This window comes from Ornithorhynchus anatinus, chromosome 2 (assembly GCF_004115215.2).
Source record: "Ornithorhynchus anatinus isolate Pmale09 chromosome 2, mOrnAna1.pri.v4, whole genome shotgun sequence".
NCBI classification, from domain to species: Eukaryota; Metazoa; Chordata; class Mammalia; order Monotremata; family Ornithorhynchidae; genus Ornithorhynchus; species Ornithorhynchus anatinus.
Genome location: NC_041729.1, coordinates 46,620,233 through 46,642,486, shown reverse-complemented (window position 1 = coordinate 46,642,486; position 22,254 = coordinate 46,620,233). Strand labels below are relative to the sequence as shown.

General features: G+C 45.3%; 1 protein-coding gene across 7 annotated transcripts in view; it reads left to right on the top strand.

The window, feature by feature from the left end:
- The window catches only part of LOC100089732 (acyl-coenzyme A synthetase ACSM5, mitochondrial), a 33,516-nt gene extending 11,495 nt beyond the window's left edge, over positions 1-22,021 (top strand). For 5 of the 7 annotated variants that reach the window (XM_029058512.2, XM_007659583.2, XM_001519016.3 and 2 more), the window contains 11 exons: positions 3,582-3,789; positions 5,373-5,516; positions 8,277-8,433; positions 10,083-10,162; positions 11,027-11,150; positions 14,233-14,313; positions 15,694-15,795; positions 16,839-16,966; positions 17,125-17,224; positions 19,252-19,371; positions 21,476-22,021. In XM_029058512.2, the coding sequence (XP_028914345.2) occupies positions 3,582-3,789; positions 5,373-5,516; positions 8,277-8,433; positions 10,083-10,162; positions 11,027-11,150; positions 14,233-14,313; positions 15,694-15,795; positions 16,839-16,966; positions 17,125-17,224; positions 19,252-19,371; positions 21,476-21,571 (1,340 nt within the window). In that variant the 3' untranslated portion in view covers positions 21,572-22,021. Of the gene's footprint in view, positions 1-3,581; positions 3,790-5,372; positions 5,517-8,276; positions 8,434-10,082; positions 10,163-11,026; positions 11,151-14,232; positions 14,314-15,290; positions 15,329-15,693; positions 15,796-16,838; positions 16,967-17,124; positions 17,225-19,251; positions 19,372-21,475 lie in introns of those variants that run through there. The other 2 variants (XM_029058513.2, XM_029058514.2) reach the window with 2 other exon arrangements.
- The last annotated feature ends 233 nt before the right edge of the window (positions 22,022-22,254 follow it).

Genomic DNA, 22,254 nt, shown 5'->3' with positions numbered 1-22,254 from the left:
TTCCAACTACTCAACAGAGATATGTTTGAAGAAACTGGCTGTAAGCAACTCCAAGTTCAACTCATTTGTAAAATAAATCTTTCCCCATTGCTTCTTTTAGAAAACAGCAGTGTAAACTCTCAAAACAGGCATCTGTTTCCTTCTCCTATGACAGGCCAGACTTTCTCTCCCACTGATAAATGGAGAATTCAGTCACTTTCCAAGCTGCTGCTGTGGATGGTTAGCTCACAGCCACCCACCCAACGAGCGTGTCGACAAAGACCAAGACAGAGCTGACCCTCCTTGCCCGCACCCCAACCCGCTGTGTACATGTAAAGATGGAATCTTGCTAGGCTATACTTGGGCCAGATGAAGATGCATGACTGTTTTCAAGACTGCCTCTTAGTTTACATCAAGCCAAAATCCAACCCTTACCTCAGTTATTCTGCAGTTATTCAAGAGAAAGCAATGTTTTGTCTTGGTTGTCCTGATAAGGATCTCAGTTCTCCCAACGGTTTTGCTTGTGTAGTTCTGGCCATAAAAAGGGGGTTACTCTACTCAATCATGTCTTCAAAGCATCAGTAAAGAGGAATTATGTCATTTATTAAGTTCTTACTATGTCTAAGTGCTGTGGTAGATACAAGATTATGGGATCAGACAGAATCCTGTCTGAAACTGAGGCCCAGAGAGATGAAGTCACTTGCCCATTCATTCATTCAATAGTATTTATTGAGCCCTTACTATGTGCAGAGCACTGTACTAAGCGTTTGGAATGTACAATTCGGCAACAGATAGAGACCATCCCTGCTCAGTGATGGACTCACAGTCTAACCGGGGGAGATAGACAGCAAAGCAAAAGAGAACAAAACAAAAACGAGAAAACATCAACAAGATAAATAGAATCAAGGAGATATACACCTCATTAACAAAATAAATAGGTAATAAACAAAATATACAAATGAGCACAGTGCTGAGGGGAGGGGAAGGGGGAAGAGCAGGTGGGGAGGGTTGGGAGGGGAGGGAAGACTCTGTGCCCAAGGTCACAGAGTTGGCCAGTGGAAGAGCTAGGACTAGAACCCAGATCCCCTGTTTCTCTGTCCCTTCTCTTTCACTGCCATACAACAACCAAGTGATAATGCACTTTTTCAGAGATCTTGTTGATGCTTGAACTTGGCCTTTTGACTGTGCTGGGGAATTATTATTACTAACAATTGAATTTGGGTTTATCATTCTTATCCTCCTACAGTAATTGGGTGAGTATAGAAGAAAGCATTCTAAAAGCTAAGGCCTGCAGTGTAGATGGCATCTCCTTTTGGAGATAAGGTAGGTCTGTGGCCGTAAAGTTTGATCAAACAATAAAATCACCCATGGAAGGGGCTTTGAGAGATCTGGGCCAATGATCCAGAGACGTCTAAACCATCAAAGACGAATGGTTTGGGATCCTGCTGTCAAAGATATTCAGGGATGGGGATTCTACAGTCTGGTTTGGGAGTCTTTCTAGTGACAATTCAGCTGCACAATCAGGGAAGTTCTTCCTTTCGCCTGATGTAAATCTTTCTTGCTGCAATTTAAGTCCGTTTCCTTGATTCATTCATTCAATAGTATTTATTGAGCGCTTACTATGTGCAGAGCACTGTACTAAGCGCTTGGGATGAACTCCTGTCTTCCAAGATGATGGAGAATGATCATTTGGGATCCTCCTTGCAATAACCCCTTCTCCAGGCCCAACAGCCCTAACTCCTTTAGGCTTTCCCCACAGAAACTGAACTTAAAGCCCTCTAGCCCCGTTGCTCTTCTCTGGGAATGCAGCGTACATCTCAGGCCCCTTGGGCCGAAACAGTAGTGAAGTGCCGGGCACACAGCCAGCTAACTGTCTTCAAGAGCTGCCCTTTCCTCTCAGAAAGTGTCCATGGCACTAACCTCCTAAAACAAAAAAATCACTGGAAATGCCTCACTGCAGTCGTCTCTTCCCTAGGATCAAAAATCAAGAGGCCACAACAGACCCTCCCGGGCAGTGGAATTTAACGTCTTCCTCCTGAAGGCTCCTGTGACCCCCCTCAGCAACCACCCGTGTATGACAACATCAAGATTTTCTCTGAATGGATTATCTTTTTTGTGGTTTATCTGAGGACAGCTTCTGACCTCTCACCATCTAGGCGCTTGCCTTTTCTCCAGCCTTCACCCATGCTGCAGCTCCTGTACTATGCAGAAGTTGCTCACACCAATGAATCCATTCATTGAATACCTTACTGGGTGCAGATCACTTGTGCTTGGGAGAGTACACCAGAAGCCGAAGACTTGGCCCCTGCCGTCAAGAGGCTTACAATCTAATAGAGGAAACGGGTATTTCTTTTTCTAAGAGTGGAAACTGGAGAAAAAAAATCAGGATATAACAAATACTAATCCAAACAGCAGGGATCGCTTCTATCCTCTCTATTATACTGTACGTTCTGAAGTGCTTAGAACTGCTCTGCACACAGTTGGCTCTGAAAAAATACCATTGATTGACTGCTTAACCAGGATGAAAGAACTGAATGAAAAGTGCATAGTAAATAAGTGCTACAGGTGGTTCTGGAGGTGACCTGGTTTAGGGATTTGGGAATAAATGGCAAGTTGGCTTTGAAGATGGTGAAAGCCGTGATCTGGTGGATTTGAAGTTAGAAGAAATTCCAGGCACGGGAACAGAATGAGCAAGGGAACAGGGGCAGGAGAATGAGGCACAGTGATTTTCTGAAGGTGATTTTCAGAGGAACAAAGACTGAGAGCTGGTGAGTAGTGAACAGATCCTGGCCCAGGCAGTCATTCAGTCAATCATATTTATTGAATATTTACTATGTGCAGAGCACTGTACTAAGCGCTTAGGAGAGTATGATATAACAATATAATGGACACATTCCCTGTCCACAACAAGCTTACAGTCTAGAGGGGGAAGATTACAGTCTAGATGGGGAGCCCAGAACCATCACTCCCTCTTTCCTAAACAGGTCTTATGCCAGTATTATGAATGATTAATATTACATAAAACATTCTATTTACATTGTGTATTCATCTTGTAGCAGACACCTCCCCTCTGCCCAGTTAGGGGTCTGATTGCTAGCATTAACCAGGCCAACTTTTCCTTCTGTTATCCCAGGTATCCAAGAGTTGATTCTGGAGTAGAAAGAGATCACACTTAAGCTCACTGGGTGGGCAGGGAATGAGTGTGATAGTGTTATAATATTCTCTCCCCAGGGCTTAGTACAGTTCTCTTCACACAGTAAGCACTCAATAAATACGATTGCCTGACTGACTGAAGATCTTTAAGCTGCTTGTCAACCTAGATACAAAGTTCACAAGTCATAGTGAAGTTCAACAGATGCCCGGAAGCTAATTTGGGTGAATCCCCTGTCTCCCCTTCTAGACCGTGAGCTCCTTATAGGCAGGGACTGTATCTGTTTGTGGTTGTATTGTACTCTCCCAAGCCGCTCAGTACAGTGCTTTACTAACTGCTCTAAATAGGCACACAATAAGCTCTCAGTAAATACGATTGAATGAATGACTGAATCCCTTATAGTGTGGTGTGAGGGACAGTTTGGTGCATTAACCTCTTTCTGTCCTGGCAGGGGTGGTCATCATCCCAGGCACATCCCAGCTCACTGCCAGAGACATTGCTTACAGGCTACAGGCATCACAGGCCAAGGCCATAGTCACCAGTGACTCCCTTGCTGCCCAAGTCGATATTGTGTCTGCCAAGTGCCCCTCCCTGAAAACCAAGCTTCTGGTGTCTGACGACAGCCGGCCGGGATGGCTGAATTTCAGGGAGCTGGTTACGTGAGTGCCTCCGGTTCGGGAAATGTGGAATGGCTACAGAAAAAGAGCAGAAAATTGGCCTCTTCCTCCAGAAGGAGCATTCGGATCTTCGCGTTTTCCCATCCGCAACATCTTCCTTTGCTTTTGGAGCTGCTGCTGCTTAAAAACTTAGGACAGGGGTTGGCCAGACCCGTGAGCCGGAAGGTTGCGCACCAAGCCATCCCGAGTGGCCCTTCGATCTCTAGCTGGGGACCGGACCTTGGTGGATTGACTCGGAATCAAAGCAGGGCCAGTGGTGCCAGCCAACTTTGAAATCATAAATATTAGTATCTATTAAATGCTTAGTATGTGCAGAGCACTCTATTAAGCACTGAAAAGAATATTCAGGCAGGAATTAGACATCGTCTCTATGCCCACTGTATCCTTAGAGGACTTAAAAAAGTTAGCTTGTTGATAAGTAGGACTTCTCAGTCCTTTCCTCTAATGCCGAAATCACTGGAGGTCTATTAGAAGTGAAAGTGTCCAGGTGGTGAAAGTTATGGCATTTTCTTCCCCCTTGGACCTGGACCATCTGGCCAACCAGTGATAAGAGGATGACTTGTTTAAGAGCACTCCATCAAACACTCCCCGGAACTCCTGAAAGACCGAATGTGCTTCCTAAACCCATGAGAAGCAGCATGGCTCAGTGGAAAGAGCATGGACTTTGGAGTCAGAGCTCATGAGTTCGAATCCCAGCTCTGCCACTTGTCGGCTGTGTGACTGTGGGCAAGTCACTTAACTTCTCTGTGCCTCAGTTCCCTCATCTGTAAAATGGGGATTAAGACTGTGAGCCCCACGTGGGACAACCTGATTCCCCTATGTCTACCCCAGCGCTTAGAACAGTGCTCGGCACATAGTAAGCGCTTAACAAATACCAACATTATTATTATTAAACCCCAATTTATTAATTTGAGTTAAACTGACCCTAGAGAGGAATTGTGCTCTATCTGTCTTCTCTGTTTGAGGGACTAACATAATTTGTCTCTTGATAGTAATTATTTTCTGGGGATACTGTTAGACCAGGCCCACACTAGTTCTTTGACACCAGATAAAGAGCTGAACTCTTTATTTTGCTTTTAAAATCTACGCCCAACACTGTATACTTTTTATTGAATGTGTCCCTCCTGGTTGGAGATCCATCAATATCTCTAAAGGAGTCTCCTATAGCCCAGAATCTCTCGATGTTTTCGGTTGGGACTGGTCTAGAATCAACAAGGACTGGGACTTCAGAAGGATACCTGATCTCACCCTCATCTGCTCCAGAAACATATTTTTCTCTAAGTCGTATGGGGCCGGTGCGTCTGGGATCTCGTGGCTTGTGCCTTGTAGACTCGTCCTATCACAAGACACCTATGACTTAAACTCATTCATTCATTCAATCATTTATTGAGCGCTTACTGTATGCAGAACACTGTACTAAGCGCTCGGGAGAATACAATATAGCAATAAAAAGACACATTCCCTGCCCACAACAAGCTTACAGTCTAGAGGGGAATTATAACCTACTGGGGTTCATAGCTAACTTCAGCAGGGCTAGGACATTGTGTTTTTTGTCTGTTTTTAAGAGTGGCATCTACTGAGCACAAACACGTGAAGACCAAGAGTCAAGACCTGGCAGCCATCTACTTCACCAGCGGCAGCACCGGGGTCCCCAAAATGGTGGCACATTGCCAACAAAGTTTCGGTCTGGGATTCGCTGCCAGTGGAAGGTACAGTTTTGGGGTGGCTCAGATTTTTGGCTGGTCACAAGGCAAGAAATTAACTGTGTCAGGGAAGGCTTGATGGCAAGTTACCTGTTCTTCCCTGATAATAATAATAATAACAATAATAATAGTGGTTTCTGTTGAGTTCTTACTATGTGCCAAGCTCCTTGCTAAGAATTGGAGTAGATACAAGATAATCAGATCAGACACATTTCCTCTCCCACCTGAGGCTCAAAGTCTAAGAGAAAGGAGGAACAGGTATTGTATCCCCATTTTAGTGGTGAGGAACAGAAACACAGGGATGTTAAGCGACTTGCCCAAGAGAACGCAGCAGGCAAATGGAATAGATATTACCGTGTGGATTTGGGACAATTTCATCCTTTCATTCATTCAATAGTATTTATTGAGCGCTTTTTATGCGCAAAGCACTGTACTAAGCTCTTGAGAGAGTACCATAGAACAATAAACAAGACACATTGCCTGCCCACAGTGAGCTTACAATCTAGAGGGGGGGATACAGACAGCAATACAAATGAATAAATTACAGATATGTTCATGAGTTCTGTGGGGCAGGGAAGGGGAGAAATCCAAATGGAACAAGTAAGAATGACACGGAAGGGAGTGGGAGAAGAGGAAAGTGGGGAGCTTAGACTGCTTAGACTTAGAGAAGCAGTGTGGCTCAGTGGAAAGGGCACGGGCTGGGGAGTCAGAGATCATGGGTTCAAATCCCGGCTCTGCCGCTTGTCAGCTGTGTGACTTTGGGCAAGTCACTTAACTTCTCTGGGCCTCAGTGACCTCATCTGTAAAATGGGGATTAAGACTGTGAGCCCCACGTGGGACAACCTGATCACCTTGTATCCTCCCCAGCACTTAGAAGAGTGCTTTGCACATAGGAAGCGCTTAACAAATGCCAACATTAATTAATTAATTACTGGGAAGGCCTTTGGGAGGAGATGTGCCTTCAATAAGGCTTTGAAGCCGGGGAGAGTCATTGTCCGTAGGATTTGAGGAGGAAGTGATTCCCATCAGAAGGACAATCCCCTAGAAGCCCCAGGAGTTGCATAACTCCTTATAGATCCCTGGCCTTGGGATGGGATGAACTCAGCCCACTGGGTGGCCTCCATTTGGCGAGCATCTTTCTAGCTGAGATTTATGTAGTTTTCTAGTACTGCGTGCAACTTGGAAAAGGCGGAAGCACAGATTCTCGGGTCTGCCAAAAAGCACCTCTGCACAACACGATGTGACTCAAACACAACAGCAGATTTAGGGACTGTTCTTTCCAACAACACAACAGGTAGTGTTAGAGCTGAAGAACCGTTGAGTACTGCATGTGGCTACGGTTGGGGGAGTCCTACATCAAGAATTTTCCTACGTGTGGAAACTCAACAAACACCACCATTATTATTATTATCAGAGAAGCAGCGTGGCTCGGTGGAAAGAGCACAGGCTTGGGAGTCAGAGGTCATGGGTTCGAATCCCACCTCTGCCACTCGTCCTCTGGGTGACTGTGGGCGAGTCACTTCACTTCTCTGGGCCTCAGTTCCCTCATCTGGAAAATGGAGATGAAGACTGTGAGCCCCACATGGGACAACCTCCTTACCCTCTATCTACCCCAGTGCTTAGAACAGTGCTCTGCACACAGTAAGCGCTTAACAAATACCAGTATTATTATTATTGTTGTTCTTATTCCTTCATTGTAGGAACATTTGGTATGCAATTAGTTCTGCTGCCACAAGATAGTTCTGTCCTTAAATAACCTTGTGTTTGGGGAAAATCGGGCGGTAGTAGCCATAGACGCTGTTGTTCTGGAACAGTTCCCAGGACTCGAATCTGAGTTCGGTGCCCTTTGACAAGAGGCACATTCCTGCTTTATAGCCCATAAAACCTTACAAGGAAACTTTTTTATAGGTCTGATAAATTTCAGTCACTCCCTTAGGTTGCCTTGTCTTGTCTTGTGCTGTCAAGTCGTCTCCGACCCATAGCAGTGCCACGGACACATCTCTCCCAGAACGCCCCACCTCCATCTGCAATCTTTCTGATAGCGTATCTATCGAGTTTTCTTGGTAAAAATATGGAAGTGGTTTACCGTTGCCTCCTTCCGCGCAGTAGACTTGAGTTTCGGCCCTTGACTCTCTCCCATGCCGCTGCTGCCCGACACAGGTGAGTTTTGACTTGTAGCAGATGGCTTTGCGCTCGCTAGCCACCGCCCAAGCTAGGAATGAAATGGGTAGGCCTCTGCTCGACTGTCCCTCCCCTAGTTGGGACTGGTAGAGTGCTGGAAACTTTCCAGGTACGTCCCTGAGAGGAGTCCCTTAGATCAGGTTCAATCTTTTCCATGTCTACCTACCAGTACCTAGTTGTACTCGTTCAAGTGCTTAGTACAGTTCTCTACAGAGTAAGCCCTCAATAAATTCCACTGATTGATTGATCAGGGATCAGTTTCTTAGGTGGTCCAGTGTTATCAGTTCTCCCAGGGCAAAAAAACCCAAGATCTAGTCCCATTCCACCTGGGATTTGTGGAGATCTTTAACTGGCCACCCATCACACGTTTTACTTTCCTTATTTTTTTCCACCCTCCAGTTGACTGATCAAAAGTCAAGGGACGGAGTTCAACTGCGAACTGTATCCTCCCAAGTAAAGATCGGTTGGACATTCGGCGACATTTTATAAAGGGTGAATTCTCCCTCAGAGGGATTTTACCCAACCATAAACTCAGTGAAGTGCCAAAGAAAACTTCCTCCTTTCTCTCCTTCCCTGTGTGATCAGGTTGTGGGTGGACTTGTCTCCCTCGGACATCTTCTGGAGTATGTCAGATCCCGGTTGGGTCAAAGCTGCCTGGACCAACGTTTTCTGTCCCTGGATTCATGGATCGTGTGTCTTCGTACACCAGATGCCACAGTTTGATAGCAAACTCGTCCTGAATGTAAGTGGGGGGAAATCTGTTTATTTAGTGTTCTTACCATTCATTCATTCATTCAATCGTATTTATTGAGCGCTTACTGGGTGCAGAGCACTGTACTAGCGCTTGGAAAGAACAATTCGGCAACAGACAGATAATCCCTCCCTAACCAACAATCGGCTCACCGTCTAATAGAGGTCGCACTATTGAAGAGACCCAAGTGGAGGCCTCTGTACTTTTAACAATAATAATAATAATAATGTTGGTATTTGTTAAGCGCTTACTATGTGCAGAGCACTGCTCTAAGCGCTGGGGTAGATACAGGGTGACCAGGTAGCCCCACGTGGTAGCCCCACGTGGGGCTCACAGTTTTTTAATCCCCATTTTACAGATGAGGTAGCTGAGGCACAGAGGAGTTAAGTGACTTGCCCACAGTCACACAGCTGACAAGTGGCAGAGCCAGGATTCGAACCCATGACCTCTGACTCCCAAGCCCGGGCTCTTTCCACTGAGCCACGCTGATACTAACAAATACGTAGAGAGAGAAAAAGGAAGGAAAAGAGAGAGAGAGGGAACCACATACATATCTATATACAAATGCATTCATATAGACATCGTTATCCATACTGAACTCCACGGTTTTTAGGGTGGGTGATGCTTCTGAATAGAAATAAGCAAGAAGGTGATGGGAGCTTGCTGAGGGCAGCTCTTGCCCTCTTATACACAGCATTTGTATATATTTGTACTCTTATTAATGATGTGTATACATCTATGATTCTATTTATCTATTTTGATGGTATTGTTGCCTGTCTACTTGTTTTGTTTTGTTGTCTGTCTCCCCCTTCTAGACTGCGAGCCCGTTGTTGGGTAGGGACTGTCTCTATCTGTTGCCGAATAGTACTTTCCAAGCGCTTAGTACAGTGCTCTGCACACAGTAAGCACTCAATAAATATGTTTGAATGAATGAATGAGTGTCTGCCCCCTGAATAGCTTAAGAAGATAGTCCCTACCCCAAGAATGGCCACCCCCAGCCAAATGAAGAGAAGTAGAAATAATCCTCTAGATCTGGGCTCCAGGGATGTGGAGGCAGAGGAATGGGGGTGGAGGCAGGTCAGTGAGACAAAAAGCTGCCTTCCCAGTGCAATCTGCCCCAGGGATGACCCAGCTTCAAATATGGATTCATCTTGAGAGTCTGATTAAACAAAAGTAGTGCTTGGCTCATTATTAGGGCTGATTAAAAAAAGTACATTCAGCCCATTAGACTGGGAGCTCTATGTGGGACAGGGACTGTGCCCAACCTGATTAACTTGGGTCTATCCCAGAGCTCGGAAGGGTGCTTAGCATATAGTAAGTGCTTAACAAGTACCGTAATCAATTAATTTCTCCAGTCGCTCCCCTCCGGGAGGGGGGGTGGGGCATGGTGAAAGGTCAGTGTTGCCCTCTGTGAACAGCTCTGGTGAAAACATAGGTAATTTGGGGAGTTGGAGCAAAACTTTCAGTACAGGGTGATGTAAGGTTTGGTTCGGGGGTTTCCATGCAGGAATGGTTAATACAGTATGACCCGCTAACGGAAAGGCCCCCCGGACTCCACGTGGACGGAGTCCAGGGCCTTTAAAGGAGAAGCGTTTTTGCTGATTCAGGATGTGTACTTCAGACGTTTCTTTGTCGCTCAGACTCTCTCCAGCTTTCCAATCACCACTTTCTGCATGACCTCCACTGGGTTCCGGTTGCTTATTCAGCAAGATCTGGCAAGGTATGCGCTGTTGGTTTTGTGCTGATTGAGTGGCCAAGGTTTGCTGGACATGGAACGGAACGTTCAGGGGGAGGGAGGAGGAGGGAGAAATGGAGGAAGAGGACGAGGAGGAGGAAGAGGAGGAGGATGAGGCCGGGAGGGGAATGGGGGAAGGTGGGGAGGGGAAAACTCAGGAAAACTGAGGAAAACTCAGCCCCAATCTCTAGGAATTGCCTTCTTCCAGTGCAGCTTATGGTCCCTGCTGAGCAGTTTTCTACGTTCCACCAACTTCCCGTTCGAGATCCCTCCCAGTGAGCCGTGTTCAAGCGACTGCAGCATGGCCTAGTGGAAATAGCATGGACCTAGGTGTCGGAGAACGTGCATTCTAATCCTGGTGCCTGGGAGTTGGAGGACGTGGATTCTGATCCCTGCTCTGCCACTCCTCTGCTGTGTGACCTTGGGCAAGTCACTTCACTTCTCCATGCCTCAGTTACCCCGTCTATAAAATAGAGATTAAGACTGCGAGCCCTCGGTGGGACAGGGACTCTATCCAAACTGATAAACTTGTATCTACCCCAGCGTTTGATACAGTGCCCGGCAGATAATAAGCACTTAAACAAATATCATTGAAAATAAATAAATAAACTGCTTCTGCTCTTCTTTTGTGCATGGAGCTAACTCGGGAGATTTAAGCTCACTCTGTCTTTGGGAAACTGTGCCCCTCGGCTTTACCATATTATTATTAGTATTAGTATAATTAGTATTAGCATTAACATTAATATATCTGTTAATAATTTAGTGTGTCAAGGACTGACCTAAGCGCTAGAGAAGATACAAGTTAATCAGGTTGGACACAGTCCCTGCCTTATCATTCTTTCTCTCCAGTTACCAGTTCAAGAGCCTGCGGCACTGCGTGACGGGAGGAGAGCCCCTGAACCCCGAAGTGCGGAAGCAATGGAAAAGCCAGACGGGGCTGGAGCTGTACGAAGGCTACGGACAGACGGAAACTGTATGTGTGTGACAAATTCTCAGGCTGATCCCCTGTGGTCAAATTAGATCTTTCAGAAAGATGCCATAAATGGACTCAAATCATGAGTCGACCCCTCAGTTGGTGACCCGCAGCCCCTTCGACCCTTAGCATCGGGTCCAGAGTGATCCTGGAACTCTTAGCCAGCAGCAGTTGGAGAGAAGCAGCATGGGCTAGTGGACAGAGCATGGACCTGGGACTCAGAAGGATCTGGGTTCTAATCCCAGCTCCACTACTTGTCTGCTGTGTGACTTGGGGGAAGTCACTTCTTTTCTCTGCCTCAGTTACCTCATCTGCAAAAGGGGTTTAGACTGTGATCCCTATGTGGGACAGGGACTGTTTCCAAACCGATTAACTTGTATCAACCCCAGCGCTTAGTATAGTGCCAGGCACAGAGTAAGCGCTTAACAAATACCATTAAAAAAATTACAGAACGTAGAGTCTGCTTAGGAGGGAGCAGAGCCAATTCCCAGTCAAATTCCTCCTTGCCTTCAGGCTTATTTCTTTCAGGCTTGCCCTAATTTCTTTCGGGTCCCACGTTTGTGGGTCTGGCCTAATCTGTAGGTCTTGAACCTATAAAGATGCAGTATTCCCTCTATTAACTCTGGCCATCATTCCCCGAACGTTGCGATAGTTGGGATGGTCTGTACCAATTAGTGTGAGCCCCCATGCTTTGGGCCTGAAACAAAATTGGACCAGCTCTGAAAGAAATGAATTAATAAGAGAGCAGCAAGTTCTAGTAGAAAGAACACAGGACTGGGAGTCAGAAGACTTGGGTCGAGTCAGACTTTGCCATTTGCCTTCTGTGTGATCCTTCGGCAAGTAACAACTTTAAAACTTTTTAAAACAACTTTAAAACAACTTTTAAAGAAGCAGCATGGCGTAGTGGATAGACCATTGGCTTGGGAGGCAGGAAGTCATGGGTTCTAATCCCGGCTCTGCCACTTGTCTGCTGTATCGATCTTGGGCAAATCACTTTATTGCTCTGTGCCTCAGTTATCTCATCTGTAAAATGGGAATTGAGACTGCTAGTCCCAGGTGAGACAGGGACAGCGCCCAACCCAGTTTGCTTGTACTTAACCCAGTGCTTAGTATGGTGGCCTGGCACATAGTAAGAGATTAGCAAATACCATAGTTATCATTATTATTATTCTCAGTGCCTCTATTTCCTCATCTTTAAGATGGGGATGAAATATCTTGTTCTCCCTTCTCTCTTAGGTGGTGAGCTCTGTTTGGGTAGGTATTATGTCCGATCTGATTATCTTCTACCTACCCACCTACCCAAACACTTGGCAAATAACAGGTACTTAATAAATGCCATCATAACTATTAGCATTATTAAATAAGAGGCAAATTGGAACCCTGAACACTAGGATTGAGTTTTTTTATGCATCTGGTGTTTACGGTCATGGAATACAACTCCACTATGGCGTTATTAAAATTGGGATGGGGGGCAAGATTCAAACAAGCCAAATATAACTGACTGCGGGCCTTCTCATCACTTTTTATTCTGGGATTCAAAGCTAGACCAAGAATGTCATAGGATGTGGATCCATAGTCTGAATTAATTATGATATTTATTAGTTATCATCATCAGTTATATTTATTGACCTCTCACTATGGGCAAAGCACTGTATTAAGCGCTTGGAAGAATACAACAGAAGTGTTAGACACGTCCACAATGAGCTTGCAGTCTAGAGAGCGCTTACTCTGTGCTAAGTGTTGGGGCAGATACAGGCCAATCAGATTAGACACCCTCTCTTTCCCACTCTAGGCTCCCAATGTAAAAGCTGGCATGAGCAAATATCTTAACCCCCTTTAAAAAGTTAGAAAACCGAAGCAAGGAGAGGTTAAGTGACTTTCTGAGGGCTTCACAGCTGAGATTAAAACCTGGATCTCCTGACTCCCAGTCCTATATTATTTTTTTTCTTCTAGGCCAAGCTGTCTCTCAAATGACAGGGAAAAATGAAAGGACGTGGCGAACCCAAAATAATTTTCATTAACATTACCAGCTGAAGAACTGATGTATGTTAGGAGGTTGTTCATTTCCTCTAAGAAAAACCAAACCTACACAGAAAGCAGGGGCTTGATAATGTTTGATCCCATATTTATTCACAGAATTACCCCTACTTTTTGTATAATTTTTTCAACCCCCCCATAAGGGGAAGGGTTTATTACTTGGGGAATTATGTCTAGCAATAAGGGGAACAGGATAAGAAAGTCAAGAAGAAAAGGAGGGAAGGAGGGGGGAAGGAAGAGGAAGATGAGGACACTGGCGACTGCAAGTAAAGAAAGATGAAGACATTGGAGACTGCATCTTTTACTTCAATTACACTTTTCCAAGTGCTGCATACAAAAGGCACTCAATTAATTATGATAATCCCCTCCTCCACATCCTGAAGCTTCCACTATCCCTCTAAATCTGTATCTGCGGGGTCAGGGGGTTCTGACCCTCAGTTTGCAGTTGCCATCACTTCCTCTTCCCAGAATACAACCCTAACAAAAACAATCTTTTATTTCCTCCTTAAAGATCAGATAGGGATGGGAGTCAGTCAGTTCAGGCAATAAATGCTATTTACTGAGCTCTTACCGTGTGCAAAGCATTTGGGCAGAAACAATACAACAGTATAACAGACACAAGTTGTTGTTCCTCTCTTAGAAACTTGCTCAAGGCACTGAGGGTCAGGAGAAAAAGGACTGAGAAGGGAGTCAGGACTCAGTATGTGTCTCAAGATGATGTAGATCAAAGCTGCATTTTACTTTGGAGAAGGAGTAGCGAAGACAAGGACCGAGGAGGATAGCGAAGCTGAGGGTAAATGCCGAAGCAATACGGTCATGCCATGGGTACCTAAGCACTGCTTTGGCTGGACATTTGAATCCCCACTTCCTCAGAGAATTTTAGCGTGTCACACTTAGTAGGTGATCCTTCGATGATGACAGCAACTGCCAGAGACCAGTCAAATATTCCCGATCCCCAGAGCTTTCGCAACCTCTCACGCAGCCTGCTGGATGGCTCGGGCTAGCGTCTGCGTAGTTGATGAAAAAGGCTAACATTTTTTTGCAGGTGTTAGTCTGTTCAAATAACAAAGCCATGAAAATCAAGTCCGGTTCCATGGGGAAAGCGACTCCTCCTTATGATGTGCAGGTAGGCAGCTGTTTTCCTGATGGGGTAAATCTGTATTAAGTGAATCTGTTTTTCATAGATGCACCGTTGTTCTGTACCCAATGTGTTTCGTATTTTAGCATGGTTTGTCTTAAATTCACCTCCAGTGACCTATGTGTAGAAGGCAGATAATGGTATCTAGGGGAAAGGTTTGAGCTTTTAGCCAAGACTTTCAGATACACATAAATATAGGTGTGGCTTCCTGTCAATTCTGAGCAGGGAATGTATCAGCCAATTGTGTTGTATTATACTCTCAAGCACATAGAACAGTGCACTGCGAACGGTAAGTGCTTAATAAATGTCATTGTTGATGATGATCATGTATCCCAGGTCTCAGCTACAGGTCAGATGTACATTATTTTGCCTCAGAGAGGAAGTTTTTTTCAAAACCATTTGAGGTACAGTGTTCCTTCAAGATCATTTTACCGTTTGCAGAGCACTAAGCCCTTGGGAGAATGCAATATAACAGAATTGGGTTATTGTCCACGTTGGGTTTACATTCTAGATGATGTTTCAGTTTCCTGGGAGGGAAGCAATTCCCTGGTCAGGCAGACCCTCATACATAAGGATAGAAATGCAGAAACTGAACAGAAACTAATTTTAATATATAGAAAGCAGGCAGTTCTTAGAAAGGTTTCTATTTCAGACACTAGCACAAGCTCCACATGTTTTGTGAATTGTTGACGTTTCTCCCAAATCAAAATTCCTTCCTGCGAGTTGTCCATTATCATTTATGAGCAGTTCAAACCTATTTCAATTGAAAAAAAAACCTTTTTAAAAAAGGGTTTTGTTACAGATCAGGCCTGCTCTATTTCACCTCCATTTTGTAACAAAATTATAAGATCAGGGTTACGAGGCATCGATACTAAGTGCCCTCTATAAAGACTATTAATTCTATTAATAGAGGACATCTCTATGGAGAACACCTTATAAAGGATTTTTTAAATATTTTCTAACAGCCAAATATGAGAAGAAGAGTGGCCTAGTGGAAAAGCCCAGACCTGGGAGTTAGAAGAACCTGAGTTCTAATTGCAGCTCTGCCACTTATCAGCTGTGTGACTTTGGGCAAGTCGCTTCACTTCTCTGTGCCTCATTTACCTCATCTGTAAAATGGGGATTAAGACTGTGAGCACCATATGGAACATGGTCTGTGTCCAACCTGACTAGGTTGGCTTGATCCTGGTGCTTCGTATAATGCCTGGCACAAGGTAAATGCTTAAAAAAAATAAAATAAACCTGTGGAGGCTTGAAACCTATCTAAATAAAGAAATTAAAATGTCTTCAATGGCCAGGAACTTCAGAATTAAATGGATTTAAGGGAAGTTCCTTCATCTACTGAGCTGTGTTGCTATCCAATTCTAGATCGTGGACGAAAATGGTGAAATCCTGCCTCCTGGAGAGGAAGGAGACATTGCAATCCGCATTAAACCTACACGGCCTTTCTGTTTCTTCTCTGGTTACCTGGTAAAGGAACTTTTGATTCACAATGATCCAAGTTGTCCCCAATGCATAAGCAGGTTCTCCTAGTCAAGCATACTTAAATATGTTCTCTGCGTTTTGGCTCCCACGGGTAACAGTTTAGAGTAAACTTAGTTTTCCTTGGCCTCAGTCCCAACCCCCAGGCCTCCCAGTACACCCGACCCCCTCCCCTCTCAACCAAGCATCAGACCTCAGACAGAAGCAATGGTTCTGTACCATTAACACAGGGAACTTCCCAGAACTGTTGAATGCTCCCAGTTACCAGAAATTTACTGTTACAGTTGCTTCTCTATTTATGTATTTATGAATTAACTGCTACAGTAACACTGATTTTTCTTGCAACTTGAACAGTTTTATAGCTATCAAGCTTAGAAGGCTTCTACGTACTTTTTAAAAAAAAAGTTACCCAGCATGATAAAACCCATGAAAGAATCCCAAATCCCCTCTGTTTTCAAAGGCTTTGGTTTTGCCGGCAAAGATCTTTGCCCTTAGGTTGGGAAGAGAAAGCTGCATATAAAGTCAAACACTGATTTCCCAAATGGATTGGGACGGATCATTCAGCTAATCAGAGAGTTCAGAAAACCAAAGAGAATGGGTTTTGCCACCTCAGAGAGCCCCGGGGCCAATGCCGTTCACTACTCAGACTTAGCTTTCGAACATTCTTCCCTTATTTTGTCTCTCTGACATGTAGGTCATTGGCTTTTCACCGTAACGGCATTGCTGTCCTCTTCATTTAACCAGCCCGTTTCCGGTGATGGCTACAACCAATGTGTATGGAAGACTGTTCCCCAGATTCATTCATTCAATTTGATCGTATTTATTGAGCACTTACTTTGTGCAGAGCACTGTCCTAAGCGCTTGGAAAGTACAATTCGGATGACCGTCGATGGGATTATAGCACCCTGGTCATAGCTCTGGGAGTCCACTGGACCTGAGAATGAAGCGAGCCCCTCCCAGGGCTTGCCGAACCACCGTACGAGAGCCTTCTCGGAGGGTTATTCTCTAAAGAGATGTCTCTTTGCCTTCAGGATAATCCAGAGAAAACAAAGTCAACCCAACGGGGGAATTTTTATGTCACGGGAGACCGAGGCCGCATGGATGAAGAGGGCTATTTCTGGTTTCTGGGAAGAGCCGATGATGTCATCAACTCCGCGGGGTAACGCTGCCTTGGATTTGGTTTTCTTCCCAGATCTTCAGCCCTGTGCTGGAATACTGGGCCTGGTGGCCATGTTGAGGAGTGGGTTGAGGAATCCTTCGAAGCATTTCCGCAGCCCAGACACATTTTCCGCAGCCCAGACACATTTTCCCTTCCAGGTACCGGATCGGCCCCTTCGAGGTGGAGAGTGCCCTGATGGAGCACCCGGCCGTGGTTGAGTCGGCTGTGGTCAGCAGCCCAGACCCCATCAGAGGAGAGGTAATGTCGAAGGTAGCTTGGCCTAGAAGGAAGAGTCCACCTCTGAGAGTTGGATGACCTGGGTTTAAGTCCCAGTTCTGCCTCTGGCCTGCTGTGTGCCCTTGGGCAAATCACTTAACTTCTCTGGGCTCAGGGTCCTCATCTGCAAAGTGGGGATGAGATAGATCATGAATTCGGGCTGGGACAGTACCTAGTACTTGGTCAGCACATAATAAGTGCCACAGATATAAAAGACAGAAGATAATTTGTTTTGCCTTCACACATAGCTTTTCCAGGAGGTAGTCAGGATATTGACGGGCTGAGTCCAGGAAGGCGTTTCCTTAGTTCTCTTTTCCAGGAGAAAAAGGAAAGTCAGTTTCTCTTAGATATTATGAGTCCTTCTAAATACAGGACTTTTGATTACTAATGGTAGAGAGGGAGAGGCAGGAAAGAGAGCCTTTCGTTAGTCTTGTTCGTTCACAAGCTGTTTTATGGAAATGACTACAGTTCTAAATTCTGCAGAGTAGATTGTCCCCTGCTGGCTGCCATCAGTTTTGTTGAAAAATCCTTTCAGCTGTAGGACAGGCTACACTGCTCCACCTACCATTGTTTTCTTGAAAGAATTTTCATCGCTGCCTGAAAAAGAGATCTCCATTTCTGTATGCAGAGAACCTTTGAAATGAATGTAGTTCCTGACGAGGGTAGACCCACATACAAGAAATGCATTTTAAAGCTTACACTAGTTTTTTGTAGCCTGGTGCAGACGTCCCAGGAATAGCTGGACTAAAATCCCAGTTTGGGGGCTTGGGGGGGGTTTAAATGACATTTATTTAGCACTTAATGTGTGACAGGCCAGGCACTGTTCTAAGAACTGGGGTAGCTACAACTTAATCAGATCGGGTACAGTTCAGGTCCCACTGGTGCTCACGTTCTAAGGAGGTGGGAGAACAGGTACTGAATCCCCATTTTACTGATGAGGAAACTAAGGCTCAGAGAAGTGAAGTGACTTGCCCAAATTCACACAACAGGCAAATGGCAGAGCCGGGATTAGACTCCACGTCCTCTGACTCCCAGGCCCGAGTTGTTTCTACTGAGCCATGCTACCTCTTCCCAGTGGAGATGACCCTACTGACCAAGGGAGAAGAAATTCTAACAATATTAGATGAGCTTGGCAAAAGCCTTTCCCCTATTCACCCATTTATGACAGGCAGAAGAAGAAAAGGGTGCTTGTATTCTTCATCTTACCACACTGACCTGTTCCCAAAGGAAGCACAGGTTAATAAAAGATCAGCGTGGATTAGAAAATGTCTGGAGCTTATGTACAATGCATATCAGGTTCATTCATTCATCCAATCGTATTTATTGAGCACTTACTATACGCAGAGCACTGTACTAAGCACTTGGAAAGTACAATTCAGAAACAAATAGAGACAATCCCTGCCCACAAGGAGCTCACAGTCTAGAAGGGGGAAGACAGGCATTAAAACAAGTAAACAGGCAACAATAGCATCAATATAAATAAATAGAATTATAGATATATACACATCATTAATATAAACAAATATCATTATAAATATGTACATATATATAAGTGCTATGGTGGGGGAGAGGGCAGAGCAAAGGGAGTGAGTCAGGGCTTTGGGGAGGGAGAGGAAGCAGAGGAAAAGGGAGGCTTAGTCTGGGAAGGCCTTCTGGAGGAGGTGAGCCTTCAGTAGGGCTTTGAAGGGGGGAAGTGTGATTGTTTGGCGATGAGGTTCTGACCCCAGCTCTGCTGGGTGACCTTGGGCAAGTAATTTAGCTTCTCTGTGCCTCAGTTACCTCATCTCTAAAATGGGTATTAAGACTGTAAGCCCCATGTGAGACAGGGACAGAGTCCAACCTGATCGCCTTGTACCTATCCCAGCACTTAGAACAGTGCTTGGCACGTAGACGCGCTTAACAAAAGCCACAATTTTTATTTTGTAGAATCAATATTGCCTAGGGAATGGAGACTTTCTAAGAATCAGAACGCCGAGCAACGAGCCCCTCTCTTGATTTTCCTCATGCAGGCGGTAAAAGCATACGTGGTCTTGGCTCCGGCTTTCATCTCCCAGGATCCAGCAGAGCTCAGTCGTGAACTGCAGGATCACGTGAAACAAGTGACCGCGCCATACAAGTACCCCAGGAAGGCAAGTGTCTCCGAACTGCAAGTTGAGCTTCCATTTTCCCCACAGAGCGTGGGTCTGGGGGCTAGGTGAAGCTACCCATCCATTTCCTCATCAGGCAGAAACTTCTGACCGTCTAATAACGATAATTGTCTGAGAGTCAGAAGAACCTCAGTTCTAACCCACGGTCAGCCACTTGACAGCTGCGTGACCTTGAGCAAATCACTTAACCTCTCTGGGCCTCATTTTACCTGATCTGTCAAATGGGGATTAAGACTGTGAGTCCCATGTGGGACAGGGACTGTATCCAACCTAATTAGCTTGTGTCCACCAGGAGCTTAATGAAGAGCTGGCCCGTAGTAAGCACTTAATAAATACCATAAAGAATAATTGTGGTATTTGTTAAGTGCCTACTATATGCCGAGCACTGTGCTAAGCTTTGGGGTAGATACAAGATAATCGGGTTCCACATGGGGCTCACAGTTTAAGTTGGAGGAAGCGCAGGTATTGAATCCCCATTTTGCAGATGAGGGAACTGAGGAGCAGAGAGGTTAAGTCACATAGCAGGTAGGTGGCAGACTGGGATTGGAACCCAGGTCCTCTGACTCCCAGACCGATGCTCTTTCCACTAGACCATGCTGCTTCCCTTGCCATCTGCTTTGAGGCCCTTGATCATCTCTCTCCCGCCTATTTATCCTCACCTTGTTTCTCACTCCTCGCTCTTCCCAAGCCAGCCTACACACTTGCCTCATTCCCATCTCTCTTACTGCCGACTTCTTGCTCAAACTCTCCCTCCGGCCTGGAACTCCCTCCAGTTTTGCCTTCAAAAGATCACTGCTCTCCCTGCCCTCAGAAGCCTTCTAAAATAAGATCTCCTCCAGAAGGCCTTTCGAGATTAATCTCTCATCTCACCGACCTATTTCTCCATCTACTGCCACTTGAGGACTTTCACCTCACCTTAGCACTTGGAGTCTCATCCTTCCACCACCACCTTCTCTGCAGACATCTTTACATTTTATCGATTTCCTCCACCTGTCATTTATTCTATTGTCGTTTTCTACTCCCGTTAGATTGCAAGCTCCTTGAAGACAGAGATCTTGTCTATAATTTTAACAATAATAATGTGATCGTTTGGTACTTACTATATTGCGAGCCCTCTGGTAAACACTAACGTAGATACGAGATGATCAGATTGGTCGCAATCCCTGTCCCACACGAGGCTCACTCCCTAAGTAGGAAGATTGAATCCCCATTTTACAGATGAGGAAACTGAAGCCTAGAGATGTTACGACTTGCCTAGAGTCATGCAACAGTCCCCTGGCATAGGAGGATTAGAACCAAGGTCCTTTGACTTCCAGATCCGTGGGAAAGAACACGTACCCAGCTCAGAGTAAGCTCTCAATACAACCCACTGATTGATTAATTGATTCATCTAGCAGCGGGTGCTTAATGATTATCACCAACCATTTTCTGAGGTCCCCAGGAAGCGGAATCCTGTATTAGCCATGAGTTATGGTAGGAGAAGCCCAAAGGCCTGGTGGAAAGAGCATGGGTCTTGAGCTCTAATCCTGGCTCTGTCATTTGTCTGCTGTGTGACCTTGGGCAAGTTAACATCTCTGGGTCTCAATTATTTCATTTGTAAATTGGGGATTTAAATCCTTCTCCCTCAAATTTAGACTGTGATCCCCATGTAGAACAGGGACGGTGTCCAACCTGATTATCTTGTATCTATTCCAATGTTTAGTACATGCTTAGTACATAGTAGGCACTTTTTAGGGTATTTGTTAAGCACTTACTATGTGCCAAGCACTGTGCTAAGCACTGGGATACATACAAGCTAATCAAGTTGGACACAGTCCGTGTCCTACATGGGGCTCACGGTCTTCATCTGGCGAGTAGCGGAGCTGGGATCGGAACCCAGGTCCTCTAACTCCCGGGACTACGGTCTCTTCACTATGCCAGGCTGCTTCTCCCTTAACAAGTATCATTGAAAAAAATTAAAGGAGACCTTCCTGAGCATCTTATACCCCAGGCCCTGCCTATATAACTTGAATTTTGAGTTTATTACTTAGGGAGACTACAACACCACTAGAGGAAAACAACTGATTTTGTTTTGCTTGTTTCGTAGGTAGAGTTTGTTCGAGAGCTGCCAAAGACCGTTTCTGGAAAGATCCAGAGGAACAAACTGAGAATAAAAGAATGGGGAGATCAGCCCCGAAAATAAGGTGTCGCCACTGAGAGCACTCAGCAGGGGTGAAAATTTACACTTGGTTTGGGAAGCATCTCTTCTCTTCAGAAATAGATACCATCACTATTGGCATCTTCCAGGCTCAGCCACATGACTCTCTCTTGAACACATTCTTAGTCAGTCTGAATTTGCAGTTGCACATTCTGTCTCATACTCCCTCACTCCCATCCCCTCCCTTCTCGGATAAGCCTTTCCCAGCTCACCCCCGCCAAGCTGTCGGTTTTTTGGTCAGACTTCCACAGGCCGGCGTGTGGTTGATGAAAGGGTCAGGTGAGTCTACAGATAATCTGCATAGTGGATCTCCTGTGCGTGGAAATAGGCATAGCTTTTTCATTCGTGTTTCCTTCAGCCCTGAGTTGATTTTATTTGGAGCGCGGTATACTCAATCTGACCTTCTCCTGAGAATACATTCCCAGTCCGCTTGTTTTCTGTGGTCTTAACTTATGTCCTTGGATGAAGAGCCAAAGATTCAAGAACAGGTCCTCAAATGATAAGGTAGTCTGAGACAATTGCCATGTGCCACCTTGCCTCGTGCCCAGGGGATCAGTTAGTTGTCACGTGAGTTGGATTTTAATCCCTCACCCAACTGGGCATCCTGTCCTCGTTCAACTCCTCATTCACTCAATCGTTCATTCATTCATTGGTTTGGGGGTTTTCAA